General features: G+C 43.5%; 1 protein-coding gene across 42 annotated transcripts in view; it reads right to left on the reverse strand.

Annotated features, from left to right (window-relative positions):
* Window positions 1-16023, reverse strand: part of ANKMY1 (ankyrin repeat and MYND domain containing 1) — a 95545-nt gene that overhangs the window by 9359 nt on the left and 70163 nt on the right. For 29 of the 42 annotated variants that reach the window (XM_063790992.1, XM_063790990.1, XM_063791000.1 and 26 more), the window contains 3 exons: window positions 4580-4658; window positions 3352-3512; window positions 1840-2073 (listed from right to left, as the gene is read on the reverse strand). In XM_063790992.1, the coding sequence (XP_063647062.1) occupies window positions 2027-2073; window positions 3352-3512; window positions 4580-4658 (287 nt within the window). In that variant the 3' untranslated portion in view covers window positions 1840-2026. Of the gene's footprint in view, window positions 1-1839; window positions 3244-3351; window positions 3513-4579; window positions 4659-16023 lie in introns of those variants that run through there. The other 13 variants (XM_063790979.1, XM_063790973.1, XM_054679652.2 and 10 more) reach the window with 4 other exon arrangements.

Genomic DNA, 16023 nt, shown 5'->3' on the forward strand with positions numbered 1-16023 from the left:
CAGGGTCTATGTTGCCCAGGCTGGTCTGGAAATCCGGGGCTCAAGCAATCCTCCTGCCTCGGCCTCCCAAGTCACTGGGATCACAGGCATATGCCACCTCCCCGTTATTTTTATCACGCTTGTCTTTGCTGTCTTCTTTCTTAAATAAGCGTATATTGCATATATAATAAAAAATAAAGCTATTTTCATTTGGGGAAATTATGTTGCAGAAAAATATTTAATAACATAGATGTTCATGGCCTAGTTCAGAACAGAGAGGATGCTCCCACTTTTAGATACACGTGTGTCTGTGTGCACTCATGCCTGTAGAGATCAGAAGGACACACACAAAGCGTTGGCCATGGTAATATCCAGGTGTCTGTGATACGCTTTGGATCTATGTCTCTGCCCAAATCTCCTGTTAAATTGTAATCCCCAATGTGGGAGGTGATTGGATCCCGGGGGCCGACTTCCCCATCTGGTGCAGTTCTCGTGGTCATAGAATTCTCACGAGATCTGGCTGTTTTCAAAAGTGTGTGGCAGCCCCTCCCCTTCCTCCCGCTCCAGCCGTGCGAAGTGCCGGCTTCCCCTTCTCCTTCCGCCATGATTGAAGCTGAGCACATGCCGCCATGTTTCCTGTGCAGCCTGCAGAACCCTGAGCCAATTAAACCGCCTTTCTTTATACATTTTCCGGTCTCTGATATGTACGTGTAGCAAGCAGTGCGAGAATGGACTAATACAGTGCGGATAATTGTCACTTACAGGTTCTTTCTTTTGCTTTATAGATATTCTCTTTTATAGAATTAAGTGTACCATCAAATAAGTATCCATTAGCAGCTTTTTCCTTTCTAGCAGAGGTAGTGGAAGCCGGGGGTGCCTACACCCACCCAGCATCCCAGACCCCCCTGACTGGGAACAGCTCTTGGCGGCAGGGAGCCAGCTCACACAGTTACGACCCTCCCAGGGGCAGCCTGTGGCTGGTGACCAGCCGATGCAGGGGTACAAAGGCCTGGTCCCTGCGTCCATTGGGAGCCCCTATGAAGAGCCACCCAGCGGTCAGCTTGTCCCTCTGCCCAGGCTCACTGCTGACCCCTTACAGAAGCCTTTCCCAGGGCACCTCCAACAAACCCCCAGCATGGAGCCCATCTTTGGCGAGACCAAGAAAGTCAGTAAAAAAAAAATCACTGCAGGTGCAGCTGCTTTGACAGCCACAAGCCAGCCTGGAGCGGGGTCTCACCTGCTTGGCTCCAGCCCCCACACAGGCTCCCACCCCCCACACTCCCAGCTATTCTGCCCTCAGCTGCAAACCCCCATCGTCCTCATCCCTGGACGCTCTCCCCTTGTCCCCGGCGATGCTGTCGTCCTTCTCCAGGTCCGCCCCTCACTGCGCATCTTCCCCTGCCCTCTCCGTGAATTTCCACGCAGGCCACCCTCGAAGGCAATACTGCTCCCTGTCATTTGCTCCAGGCCCTCCTTCCTCTCATTCCCAGTGATTTCCACAAACACCGTCGTCCCCAGAACACTCAGCACACAGCAGACACTCCGTAAGTGCACGGGGAACAAACGAGCACCGCAGACCCCAGTAGGAGCCTTGCACCCATGGGCACCTGAGCAGGGAGTGGAGCCTGCTGCCGCGGGCTCCTGGCAAGGTCCCAGAACAAGCTCCAGAGACCCAGGAGCTGCCCCCACCGCCATCTCTGCAGCAGGCTCCGAGTCCTGACCCTCACCTGCCTCGTCCAGCAGGATGGCCCAGGCCAGGCCCCATGGGAGGCCAGGCAAGATCAAAGCCAGGGGCAGAGGCAGGCACGGGCTCCACAAAAGCTCTGGGACTTTGCCCAGCTAGGGGCAGAGCACAGCACAGACTGTCAAAATCACCCCGTGGGGCCAATTTATTGCAAGGTCGCAAGGGAGACACTGCTACAAAGCATGACCCCAAAGGTGCAGAAATGCCTGCATTAGGCTGGAAGATTCCCTGAGGTGGCTCAGGCAGGTAAGAAACCCACACAGTCCTGGGTCCTCCCCAAGCCTCGGACGTGCAGCTGCTGCTTCACTGAAATTCTTCTCTCCTCCTGGAAACTTGCTCCAGTTGTGTCACTGGAGGAGGAAAAGGTGTGGGGAGGGGGAAGAGGGGGCTGGAGCTGGCCTCCCCCCAGGCCTGGCTCCAGAACTCGGGCTGTGTGGGGCGGCTGAGGACTGTGCTCTGTCTAGCGCTTTTGCAGGCAAGGAGTCGGGATGCAGCAAGGACTGAGGGCTATCTGCCGTGACTCTTCAAAGAGGGGCCTGCCACACCCACCAAGTCCCATCCTGGAGTCTACAAGCCAAGGAGCTGCGACCTCACCCAGGGCACCTGTTATTAAAAGCCCCATTGGCCGGGCGCGGTGGCTCATGCCTGTAATCCCAGCACTTTGGGAGGCCGAGGTGGGTGGATCACCAGGTCAGGAGATCGAGACCATCCTGGCTAACACGGTGAAACCACGTCTCTACTAAAAATACAAAAAATTAGCCTGTAATCCCAGCTACTCGGGAGGCTGAGGCAGGAGAATCGCTGGAACCGGGGAGGCGGAGGTTGCAGTGAGCCAAGATCATGCCACTGCACTCCAGACTTGGCGACAGAGCAAGACTTCGTCTCAAAAGAAAACAAAAAGCCCCATTTTATGGAGGGGGAAGGAGGTCGGCAGCCATTCACTTCAGGGCACAGGCCTAAGGGCAGGGGCTTTCCCAGACCCACTCCCGTCCCCACCAGGCCGGGAACCCAGCCAGGTCCCAGGAGAGCGGTCACCACTGCACAGCTTCGCACACCAGCCTCGGCAATGCCCGCCACCCTTGCGGCACCGGGCCCTGTTCACACCAAGGAGGGGAGGAGGGGATTGCGGGAGACCAGAGTGTTTCTAGAAGCAGACACCTGTTGACGTCCACACTAAGACAGACATCTGAGACGGCAGGCTGGGAGGAAATTTCCTGAAGGAGCCCCAAGGCCAACTGCCCTGTGGTCCAGAGGCACTGGTGACCAGCAGAGCCCCCAGGTGTCAGTGAAGCCTCTGGATGTCAGCAGAGTCCCCTAGGAGTTCAGTGAAGCTCCCAGCTGTCAGCAGAGCCCCCAGGGGTCCATGTTCCAGCTCTGCAGGGATGGGGTGGTGTCCCCTTCCAGGACGAGGACAAGCATTATGCTGCCACAGTAGGTGAGGAAGAGCCAGGCTGCCTCAGTGGCCCCGATGCCCACCTCCCAACAGGCCGATCTGGAAATGTTGGAAAAGTGGCCTGAATCTGGAGAGATTTTGGGAAATGAGGGTGCCCCTCATCAGCACCCCAGGCCTGCGCCTTTGCCCTCAGCAGCAGCGGAACCCTTGCCTCCCAGCCTGAGGGCCGACCTACCGATGGCCACCAGGTCCCCGCAGTCCTTCTTGTGGAACTCGGTCCAGGCCTTGGTCTTGCAGTACTTGCTGCAGGTCAGGATCCCGTAGCAGCGAGGGCAGGGCAAGAGGCGGACCCCGATGGAGCGGCCACACTGGTAGCAGAACTTGAAGAAGGGAATTCTGCAACAGAGCCTCACCGTCAGCAGGTGGCCACTCCAGAACCTGCTTCCCCACAAACAGCCGCTGCCTGGGAGCTGTGCCTGGCCCTGAGCTCCTGGGCTAATCCCCACCGTCCCGCACTGTCCCCTGCATTGGGCAGCCTTCACACACAGACAAAAACCCCCAAGTCCTCGTCCTGAGGATGCTCAGCACAGTGATACTTAGAATAGGAAACCAACACATTCCGAGCTCTGGGAACCACCTGTGCCCACCAGTAAGGGCTGGTTAAGTGAATGCACAACCATTCAGGAGACCGCCATGGTGCCACAAACACGATGGTGGGGAACTCCTAGGCACATAGGTACAGTGTTGCATGGGAGAAGTGACTCTTCAAGGGCAGGGCATGGAGGCTGCCTTTGGGGTGAAACTCTAAGCACCAGTCTCCTCTGCTTTAGGAGGAAAAAGAGCCTTCCTGTCCTGCACCAGTCCCCTCTCCATCACCTCGCTGGGTTGCTCAGGGTTTATGAGGTGGGGATGCCAACAAGAATAGGGCCTGGTTCCTGCCCTCTCATCCCAGAGGGGCACACAAGCATGTAAAGAGACTGTTCTGGAACAGCAGAATGAGTGCAGGGTTGAGACTCCAAGGCCAGTGGTGGAGGGAGGGGCTAGGAAGGTGCAGGTGTATAGGCTCTGCCGCATAGCCAGCAGGCCAGGCAAGTCTCCACAGGACATCTTGCAGAAGCAAAGCCTGGGCTCAAACCCCACTCAGCGGCCGTCTCTGGGATGGGAGGTGGCCACCCTCCTGCAGGACATGGAACCCCTGTCTGTGACCCACTCGGAGCAGCCCAGGGCAGCTCCATGAGTGTGCCCTATGACTCTGCACCCTCATCTGCAGGGTGCATCATCTGCACCTCATCTTGGTTGAAGCTCACAGCCTGCAAGCAGGACTTCCTAGAGGAGGCCATGCCACTTGGGGGTCAGATGGCATGGAGGCTGTCCCGGGATGAGGTGGTCAGGCCAGGCACCACAGCACTGTCCAAACCACAGGCTGCCATCCTGGAAAGAACCCAGCCTGCAGACACACTTACTGCCCCTGCTCCTTCACATCCAGGCCCCTGGGCAGGCTGGGGCCCTTCTTCTTCATCCTGTGGCTGGGGATCAGCTCCGCTGCATGAGAGAGGGTCCCGCATTAGTACCCACGTGGCAGGGTGGGGGCCACCACTGCAGAAGCCACCTCCTTGCGCCCTCCCTGTGGTGCCTGCCTGCACTACTCGGGAGGCGGATAGGGGGAACCAAGCCTTTGATGGCTCCATAGTGGGTGTGAGGACACAGAGCGGGATGTGGACCTGGAGGCGCAGGGCAGTCCACAGGCTCCAGGGAGGGGCTTCACTCTTCAGTCTGCTGCTTCGCCTGTGTTGTGTCTTCTTTTTAATTCATTTCAAAGTGTTTCAAATTTCCCTTTTGGGTTCTTCTTAAACTTGTTATTTAGACATGTGTTATTTTATGTGAGTTTCCCAAATGTCCTTCTGTTAGTCATTTCTAATTAAATTCTACTGTGGTCAGAGTATATGAAATGTATTATTTCTATTCTCTTAACGTGATTAAGGGATTATGATCTATATACAGTCTGTCCTGGAGAATGTCTCCAGTATACTTGAGAAGAACACAGATTCTGTTCCTGTTGGGTAGAGTGTTCTAGAGATCTGGTTAAGTCTAATAGGCTTGTATGGTTCAACTTCCTGTTTCCTTGGTGACCTTCTGCCTAATTTTTTGATCAGTTGTTGAAAGTGAGGAATTGACATTTCTGACTATTATTGTTGAGTTATCTGTTTCTCCATTTCTGTGGCTTTTTGCTTCATGTATTTGGGTGTCTGTGATTAGGTGCATATGGGTTTATAATTGTTACATCTTCCTAACTGATGATCCTTTTATCATAAAATGTCCCTCTTTCTCACCAGTAGCATTTGTAAGTCTATTTTTTCTGATATTAGCAATTCCAGCCTTCTTGTGATTGCTATTCCCATGTTAGTTTTTCATCCTTTTACTTTGTCTGTTTGTATCATTGAATTTTTTTTTTCTTTTTGAGACAGTCTTGCTCTGTCAGCCAGGCTACAGTGCGGTGGCATGATCTTGGCTCACTGCAACCTTCGCCTCCTAGGTTCAAGTGATTCTCCTGCCTCGGCCTCCTGAGTAGCTGGGATTACAGGCTTGCACCACCACACTCGGCTAACTTTTGTACTTTTAGTAGAGACAGGGTTTCACCATATTGGCCAGGCTGGTCTCAAACCCCTGACCTCAGGTGATCCATCCTCCTCGGCCTCCCAAAGTTCTGGGATTACAGGCGTGAGCCACCACACCTGGCCTGTATTATTTAATTTATCATGTGTCTCCTGTAAACAGCACATAGATGGATCTTGTGTTTTTATCCAATGTGACAATCTCTGCCTCTTGTTTAATCTATTCACATTTAATGTTATTAATGATACCCTGTAGTTGGATTTACATTTGATATTTTGCATTTTGTTTTTCTACATGTCTCAGAATTTTTCTGTTCCTTTATTCTTCCTTTACTCTTCTGCATCAAGTGGATTCTTTTTCTTCTTATTATTATACTTCAAGTTCTGGGGTACATTTGCAGAACGTGCAGGTTTGTTACCTAGGTACACACATGCCATAGTGGTTTGCTGCACCCATCAACCTGTCATCTACATTAGGTATTTCTCCTAATGCTATTCCTCCCCTTGCCCCCCACCCACCAACAGGTCCCAGTGTGTGATTTTCCCCTCCCTGTGTCCATATGTCCTCATTGTTCAACTCCCACTTATGAGTGAGAACATGAGGGGTTTGGTTTTCTGTTCCTGTGTTAGTTTGCTGAGAATGATGGTTTCCAGCTTTATCCATGTCTCTGCAAAGGACATGAACTCAGCCTTTTATGGCTGCATAGTATTCCATGGTGAATATGTGCCACATTTTCTTTATCCAGTCTATCATTGATGGGCATTTGGATTGGTTCCAAGTCTTTGCTATTGTGAATAGTGCTGCAATAAACATATGTGTACATGTGTCTTTATAGTAGAATGATTTATAATCCTTTGAGTAGATACCCAGTAATGGGATTGCTGGGTCAAAAGGTAGAGCTTGTATAGCGAAGACAATCCTAACCAAAAAGAACAAGCTGGAGGCATTACGCTACCTGACTTCAAACTATACTACAAGGCTACAGTAACCAAAACAACATGGTATTGGTACCAAAACAGAGATATAGACCAATGGAACAGAACAGAGGCCTCAGAAATAATGCCACACATCTACAACCATCTGATCTTTGACAAACCTGACAAAAACAAGCAATGGGGGAAATGATTCCCTATTTAATAAATGGTGTTGGGAAAACTGGCTAGCCATGTGCAGAAAACTGAAACTGGACCCCTTCTTTACACCTTATACAAAAATTAACTCAGAATGGATTAAAGACTTAAATGTAAGACCTAAAGCCATAAAAACCCTAGAAGAAAACCTAGGCAATACCATTCAGGACATAGGCATAGGCAAAGACTTCATGACTAAAACACCAAAAGCAATGGCAACAAAAGCCAAAACTGACAAATGGGATCTAATTAAAATAGGGCTTCTGCACAGCAAAGGAAACTATCATCAGAGTGAACAAGCAACCTACAGAATGGGAGAAAATTTTTGCAGTCTATCCATCTGACAAAGGGCTAATATCAAGAATCTACAAAGAAAGTAAACAAATTTACAAGAAAAAAACAAACAACCCCCTCAAAAGGTGGGCAAAGTATATGAACAGACACTTCTCAAAAGATGACATTTATGCAGCCAACAAACATGAAAAAAAGCTCATCATCACTGGTCATTAGAGAAATGCAAATCAAAACCACAATGAGATACCATCTCATGCCAGTTAGAATGGTGATCATTAAAAGCCAGGAAACAGCCAGGCACAGTGGCTCAGGCCTGTAATCCCAGCACTTTGGGAGGCTGAGGTGGGTGGATCATGAGGTCAGGAGATCAAGACCATCCTGGCTAACACAGTGAAACCCCGTCTCTACTAAAAACACAAAAAATTAGCCGGGTGTGGTGGCATGCGCCTATAGTCCCAGCTACTCGGGAGGCTGAGGCAGGGGAATGGCGTGAACCCGGGAGGTGGAGCTTGCAGTGAGCCGAGATCGCGCCCCTGCACTCCAGCCCGGGCGACAGAGCGAGACTCCGTCTCAAAAAAAAAAAAAAAAAAGAAACAAAAATAGTCAGGAAACAACAGATGCTGGAGAGGATGTGGAGAAATAGGAATGCTTTTACACTGTTCGTGGGAGTGTAAATTAGTTCAACCATTATGGAAGACAGTATGGTGATTCCTCAAGGATCTAGAACAAGTGGATTATTGTTAATGTAATGTCTTAACTTATCCAATAATTTTAAACTATATTTCGAGTTCTTTCCTTAGTGGTCACATCAGCCTTTACCACATGAATCTTCTTTTTTTTTTTCTTTTCTTTTTGAGACAGGTTCTCACCTTGTCACCCAGGCTGGAGTGCAGTGGCATGATAGTGGCTCACTGCAGCCTCAACCTCCCAGGCTCCAGTGATCCTCCCACCTCAGCCTCCTGAGTAACTGTGACTACAGGCCCATGCCACCATATGGGGCTCATTTTTAAAAAAATTTTTGTAGAGACAGGGTCTTGCCATGTTGCCCAGGTTGGTCTTAAACTCCTGGGCTCAAATAATCCTTCTGCCTCAGCCTCCCAAAGTGCTGGGATTATAGATGTGAGCCACCATGCCTGGCCTACCATATGAATCTTGACTGGTCATAATCAGCTTCAGACCTATACTAACAGCAGTGAGATATTAAAAAGTTATTCCTATATAGCTCTATTTCCTTTTCTGCCTTTTTGTGATATTATTACACATTACATCTATAAAGGTTATAAATCCAACATTATAAGATTATTACTTTATATAATCTTATGTATTCTAAAGAAGCTGAGAGAAGGAGAAAATGTATATATTTATAGCTTCGGTTATATCAAAATCATTTACCATTTCTGGATCTCCATTTCATCTTCTCAATTTGAGTTACCACTTGGAATCATTTCTTACCACAACAGAACTTTCCTCCTGCCCACTTCCTTTGTACTGTTATGGCCAAATATAATACATTTCTATATGTTATGGGCATACACACATATGCAACCACACACGCATGCACACACACACATAATATATAAATTCAATGCATACATATATATATACAAATTGCTTACATATAAATTATTTTTAAATTGCTTTTAAAGTCAATTAACAAAGAAATATGCATTTATATTCTTCTTTACAATTAACTTTTCCAATGCTCTTTGTTCATGTGTATCATTTAATTCCCACCTTAAGTTACTTGCTTTCAAAATACCTTTAGTATTTCTTGTAAGGGAAGGCTATAACAACCAATTCTCACAGGTTTTATCTGGAAATATGTCCATTTCACTTTCATGTTTGCAAGTTAACTTGCTGGATATAAGATTCCCAGTTAACAGTTTATCTAACTCTGAGCACTTTGTTTTTTGTTTGGTTACTTTTAATTTTCTTTAAATAGAGACTGGGTCTCACCATGTTGCCCAGGCTGGTCTCAATCTCCTGGGCTCAAGCAATCCTTCTGCCTCAGTCTCCCAAAGTGCTGGTATTACAGGCATGAGAGCCACCATGTCCAGCCATCTTTGAGCACTTTGAATATGACATCCCACTGTCTTGAGTCTCCTCTAACAACCCTCCATTGCATCCTTTTATTATTATTTACACAAAGATTATTATTATTATTATTTACACAAATTTGTGGAGCACATCAAAAAGTTTTGTGACATGTATATACTGTGTAGTGATCAAGTTAGGGTATTCGGGTGTCCATCACCTGAATAAAATACATTTTTGTTAAGTATAGTAATTCTACTCTGCTCTAAAACATTGACTTTATTTCTTCTATCTTACTGCATCTTTGTACCCTTTAAACCTCTTCTCTTCATCCTACCCACTTTCTCTACTCACCCTTCCCAGTCTCTGTTATCTATTTTTCTAGTCTCTACCTCCATGTGTTCAAAATGTTTAGCTCCCACATATAAGTGAGAACATATGATATTTGTCTTTTTGTGCCCGGCTTATTTCACTAAGATACTAATCTCCAGTTCCACTTGTGTGGCTACAAATGACATGATTTAATTATTGTCTATGTCTGAATAATATTCCATTGCGTATATATACCACATTTTCTTTATCCATTTATTTGCTGATGAACATTTAGGTCAGTTCCATATCATAGATAGCTATTGTGTATTGTGCTGCAATAAATAGGCAAGTGCAGATACTCCTTTGATATACTGATTTTTTCCCCTTTGGGTAGATAGTAGTGTGACTGCTGGATCAAATGATAATATTTTCTTTTTAGAAATCTTCATACTGTTTTCCATAGTGCCTGTACTAGTTTACATTCCACCAACAGCATATAAGAGTTCCCTTTCCTTGGCATCCTTTCTACCGTCTGTCATTTTTTGTCTTTTTATAATAGCCATTCTGACTGATTTGCATTTCTCTGATGATTAGTGATGTTGAGCTATTCTTTTGGTTTTTTTAGGCATAAGACGAACAGATGAGCATTTTTTCATACACCCACTGGCTGTTTGTACGTCTTCTTTTGAGAAATGTCAATTCATGTCATTTACCCAAGTTTAATAGGATTATTTTTTCCTGTTGAATTGTATGAGTACCCTGTATATTCTGAATATTAGTCTCCTGTCAGGTAAATAGTTTGCAAATGTTTTCTCCATTCACCAGGTTCTCTTCACTATGTTGATTATTTCTTTCATTATGCAGAAACTCTTTAGTTTTATTAAAACCCATTTGTCTATTTTTGGTTTTGTTGCCTGTGTATTTGAAGTCTTAGTCATACCTTCTTTGCCTAGATCAATGTCCAGGAGAATTTGCCCTAAATTTTGAATATTTTTATAGTCTCAAGTCTTGTGTTTAAGTCTTTAGTCCATGTAGAGTCTATTTTTATATATGGTGAGAGATAAGGGTCCACTTTCATTCTTCTGCATGTGGCTATCCAATTTTCCCAGCACCATTTACTGAAGAAAGTATCCTTTCCCCAGTGTATGTTCTTATCAGCTTTGACAAAGATCAGTTGGCTGTAAATATTTGGTGTTATTTCTGGGTTCTTTATTCTGTTTCATTGGTCTATGTGTCTATTTGTACATCAGTACATGCTGTTTTGGTTACTATAGCTTTGTAGTATATTTTGAATCCAGGTAATGTGATGTCTCTAGCTTTGTTCTTTTTGTTCCAGACTGCTTTGGCTATTTGGGATTTTTTTGGTTCTATATGAATTTTAGGATTGTTTTTTCTGTTTTCGTGAAGAATGGCATTGGTATTTTGATAGGGATTGTATTGACTCTGTATATTGCTTTTGGTGGTATGGCCATTTTCACAATATTAATTCTTCCAACCCATGAACATGGGATGTCTTTCCATGTTTTTGTGTGTCCTCTTCCATTTCTTTCATCAGTGTTTTATAGTTTTCCTTATGGAGATCCTTCAACTCCTTGGTTAAATTTATTCCTAAGTATTTTTTTGTAGCCATTGTAAATGTGATTTCCTTCCTGATTTCGGTCTTGGCTAAGTCATTATTGGTGTATATAAATGCTACTGATTTTCTTGTATTTTAGTTTTGTATCCTGCAATTTTACTGAATTCATTTATCAAATCTAAGAGTGTTTTGGTGGAGTCTTTAGGTTTTTCTAGATATAGAATAATATCATCAGCAAAGAGGGATAATTTGACTTGCTCTTTTCCATTGTGGATGCCTTTTATTTCTTTCCCTTGCCTGATTCCTCTGGCTAGGACTTCCAGTACTAGGTTGAATGGGAGTGGTGAAAGTGGGCAACCTTGTCTTATTACAGTTCTTAGAGGAAAGGCTTTTAATTTTTCCCTATTATGATGATGTTAGCTGTGGGCTTGTCATATATAGCCTTTATTATTTTAAAGTATATTCCTTCTGTGCCTTGTTTCTTAAGAGTTTTTATCAGGTGGGCATGGTGGCTCACACCTGTAATCCCAGCACTTTGGGAGGCCACAGCAGGCAGATCACCTGAGGTCAGGAGTTCGAGACTAGCCTGGCCAACATGGCAAAACCCCGTCTCTACTAAAAATACAAAAAAATTAGCTGGGCATGGTGGCAGGCACCTGTAATCCCAGCCACTCTGGAAGCTGAGGCAGGGAGAATTGCTTGAACCTGGGAGGCAGAGGTTGTAGTGAGCTGAGATTGTGCCACTGCACTCCAGCCTGGGCAACAGAGCAAGACTCTGTCTCAAAAAAAAAAAAAAGAGTTTTTATCATGAAGATTTGTTGAGTTGTATCCAGTGCTTTTTCTGCATCTATTGAGATGGTTATATGGTTTTTGTCCTTCATTCTGTTGATGTGATGTATCACATTTATTAATTTGCATATGTTGAACTATCCTTGCATGCCAGGTAGAAGCCTCACCTAATCTTTTGAAAGTGCTGTTGGATGTGGCTTGCTAGTACTGTATTGAGAATTTCTGCATCTAGATTAATCAGGAATATTGACCTGTAGATTTTTCTGCATGTGTCCTTGTCTGCTTCTGATATCAGGGTGACACTGGCCTGATAGAATGAGTTAGGGAGAATTCCCTCCTCCTCAATTTTTTGGAATGGTTTCAGGAGGATTGGTATTAGTTCTTCTTTATATATTTGGTAGAATTCAGCTGTGAATCCATCTGGTCTTGGGCTTTTCCTTGTTGAGAGACTTTTTATTGCTGATTCAATCTTGCTACTCATTATTGCTCTGTTCAGGTTTTCTAGTTATTCCTCATTCAATCTTGGTAGACTCTATGTTTCTAGGAATTTATCCATTTCCTCTGGGTTTTCCAGTTTGTCATATAGTCTCTGATGATCTTTTGTATTTCTGTGGTATCAGTTGTAATATCTCCTTTTCCATTTCTGATTTTATTTACAGAGATTCATTTCTTCAAATAAGATATGAAAGGAGAAATTTATTCTCTCTTCTTGGTTAGTCTAGCTACCAGTTTATCAATCTTGTTTTCAACTTTTTAAAGAATCAACTTTTTATTTCATTGATTCTCTGTATTTTTTCTCTATTTCATTTAGTTCTGCTCTGATCTTTATCTATTTTCTTCTAATTTTGGATTTGATTTGTTCTTGCTTTTCTAGTTCCTTGAGGTGCATTGTTAGATTGTTAGTTTGTAATCTTTCTACTTTTTTGCTGTAGGCATTTATTGCTATAAAATTCCCCTTAGCCCTGTTTTTGCTGTATCCCACAGGTTTTGGTATATTGTGCTTCTATCTTCGTTTGTTTCAATACTTTTTTATTTCCATCTTAATTTCTTCATTGACTCAATATTAATTTGGAAGCATGTTTAATTTCCATGTTGCAAATTTGTATATACATAGTTGTATATATTTGTATAGTATACATATTTAAATAGTATAAATTATGCATTTGTATAGTTTACAGAGTTCTTCTTGGTACAGACTTCTAATTTTACTCCATTGTGATCTGAGAAGATACCTGGTATGATTTTGATCTTTTAAGTTTGTTGAGACTTGTTTTGTGGTCTAACGTATGGTCTATCCTGGAGGATATTCCATGTGCTGATGAAAAGAATATATATTCTGCATTTGTTAGATAAAATGTTCTGTAAATGTCTGTGACGTCCATTTGGTCTGATGTCCTGTTTCAATCCAATGTTTCTTTGTTTATCTTCTGTCTAGATAATCTGCCTAATGCTGAGAGTGTGGTATTGAAGACCCCCATTATTACTGTATTGCAGTATATCTATCTGTCTATAGATTAGTAATATTTGCTTTATGAATCTGGGTGCTCCAGTGTTGAGTGCATATATATTTAGCATTGTTATATCCTCTTGCTAGATTTATCCCTTTATTGTTATATAATGACTTTGTCTTTTTTTTTTTTTTTTTTTTACTCTTCCTGACTTAAAGTCCATTTTATCTGATATAAGTATACCTAGTTACTCCTGCTCACTATTGGTTTCTGTTTGCTTGGAATATATTTTTTCATCCCTTTATTTCAGTCTATATGTGTCTTTAATGATAAGGTGAGTTTCTTGTAAGCAGAATCATTTTTTGATCATGGATCATTTTTAATCCACTTAGCTATTCTAGCTTTTAAGAGGATAATTTAATTTGTTCATGTTCAAGGTTATTCTTGATATGTAAGGCTTTGTTCCCATCATGTTGTTTTCTTGTTGTTTCATATACTTCTTGTTCCTTTCTTATAGTTTAGCATTGTGCTTTGGTGGATTTCTGTAGTGGTAGCATTTGAGTTCTTTCTCTTCCTCCTTTGTATAACTGCTTTGCCAGTGACTTTTATACTTTTGTGTGTTTTCATAATGGTAAATGTTGTCCTTTAGCTTCTATGTTTAGGACTCCCTTGAGCATTTGTAGAACTGGTCTAGTAGTAATGAATTACCTCACCATTTGTTTGTCCGGGGTGACTTTATATCTCCTTCATTTATGAAAGATAATTTTGCTGGATATAGTATTCTTGGGTGGCAGCGTTTTTTTTTCTTTCAGCACGTTGAATATACCATCCCATTCTCTTATGGCCTGTAATGTTTCTGCTGAGAAATTTGTTAGTCTTAAGGAATTTCCTTTATGGGTGACTAGATGCTTTTCTCTTGCTGCTTTTAAGATTTTCTCTTTGACTTTAGACAGTCTGACTATAATGTGCCATGCAGAAGATCTTTTATCATTGTATCTTCCTGTGGTTCATTTGAACTTCCTTTATCTGACTGTCTATATCTCTTCCTAGACTTGAGAAGTTTTCATCTATTATTTCATTAAATTAGTTTTCTTTTTAAAAAAAAAAAACTGATTTTTTTTAGAGATAGGGTCTTGCTCTGTCACCCAGGCTGGAGTGCAGTGGCACAATCCTAGCTCACAGTAACCTCAAATTCCTGGGCCCAGCCTCCCAAGCAGCTAGTACTATAGGTGCATGCCATGACACCCAGCTAATTTTTTTCTTTTTTGTAGAGATAGGGTCTTGCTATGCTGCCCAGGGTGGTCTCAAATTCCTGGCCTCAAGCAATCTTCCCACTTGGCCTCCCAAAGCACTGGTATTATAGGCATAAGCTACCACACCTGGCCCTAATTCATTAATACATTTTCTAATCCTTTGTTTCTTTGCCCTTAAGGATACCAATAATTTGCAAATTTAATTGCTTTATGTTGTCGTAAATATCATGAAGCCTTTGCTTATTTGTTTTTATTCTTTTTTCTTTACCTTTGTCTGATTGGATTATTTCAAAAGACCTGTCTTCAAGTTTTGAGATTTCCTCTGTCTCATCTAGTCTATTGTTGATGCTTTCAAATGTATTTTGTATTTCCTTCCATGAATTCTTCAGTTCCAGAATTTGTTTGGTTATTTTTTAAAATGTCTCTTTGATAAATTTCTCATTCATATCCTGAATTGTTTTTCTAATTTATTTGTATTGTTTGTTCAGTATTCTCTTCTATTTCAGGTCCTTTTAAAATCAATTATTTTGAATTTTTTTTTAAATTTGAGACAGAGTCTCACTGTGTCGCCCAGACTGGAGTGCAGTGGCACGATCTCGGCTCACTGCAACCTCCGCCTCCCGGGTTCAAGCAATTCTCCTGCCTCAGCCTCACAAGTGGCTGAGATTACAAGCATGCACCACCACACCCAGCTCATTTTTGTACTTTAGTAGAGACAAGGTTTCACCACGTTGGCCAGGCTGGTCTGGAACTCCTGACCTCAAGTGATCTGCCTGCCTCAGCCTCCCAATGTTGGGATTACAGGCGTGAGCCACCTCACCTGGCCTAAAAATCAGTATTTCAAATTCTTTATCTGAGATCTCAAAAATTTCTTTTTGGTGACTGGGCGTGGTGGCTCACACCTGTAATCCCAACACTTTGGGAGGCTGAGGTGGGTGGATCATCAGGTCAGGAGTACAAGACCAGCCTGACCAATATGGTGAAATCCCATCTCTACTAAAAATACAAAAAAAAATTAGCCAGGCATGGTGGCGCATGCCTGTAATCCCAGCTACTCAGGAGGCTAAGGCAGGAGAATCATTTGAACCCAGGAGGCAGAGGTTACAGTAAGCTGAGATTGTGCCACTGTACTCCAGCCTGGGTGACAGAGTGAGACTCCATCTAAAAAAAAAAAATTCTTTTTGGTTAAGACCTATTGCTGGATAATTATGATATTCCTTTGAAGGTGCCATATTTCCTTGCTTTTTCATGTTTCCTGTGTCCTTATGTTGATATCTGTATGCCCGCTTTAACAGTTGCTTTTTCCTATTTTTATTTTTATAGGAGAGGACTTTTCTGAAGATGCATTTATGGTGTTGGTTGGGTAGGGTACCTTGGCTTTGCTTCTCAGCGTGTGCAGTAGTGTAGTCTCTGTGTGGTTTCTTTGGCTAGTATCTGTAGCCAAAGCATTGGTAGTAT

The sequence above is a fragment of the Pan troglodytes genome, chromosome 13 (genome assembly GCF_028858775.2).
Source record: "Pan troglodytes isolate AG18354 chromosome 13, NHGRI_mPanTro3-v2.0_pri, whole genome shotgun sequence".
NCBI lineage: Eukaryota > Metazoa > Chordata > Mammalia > Primates > Hominidae > Pan > Pan troglodytes.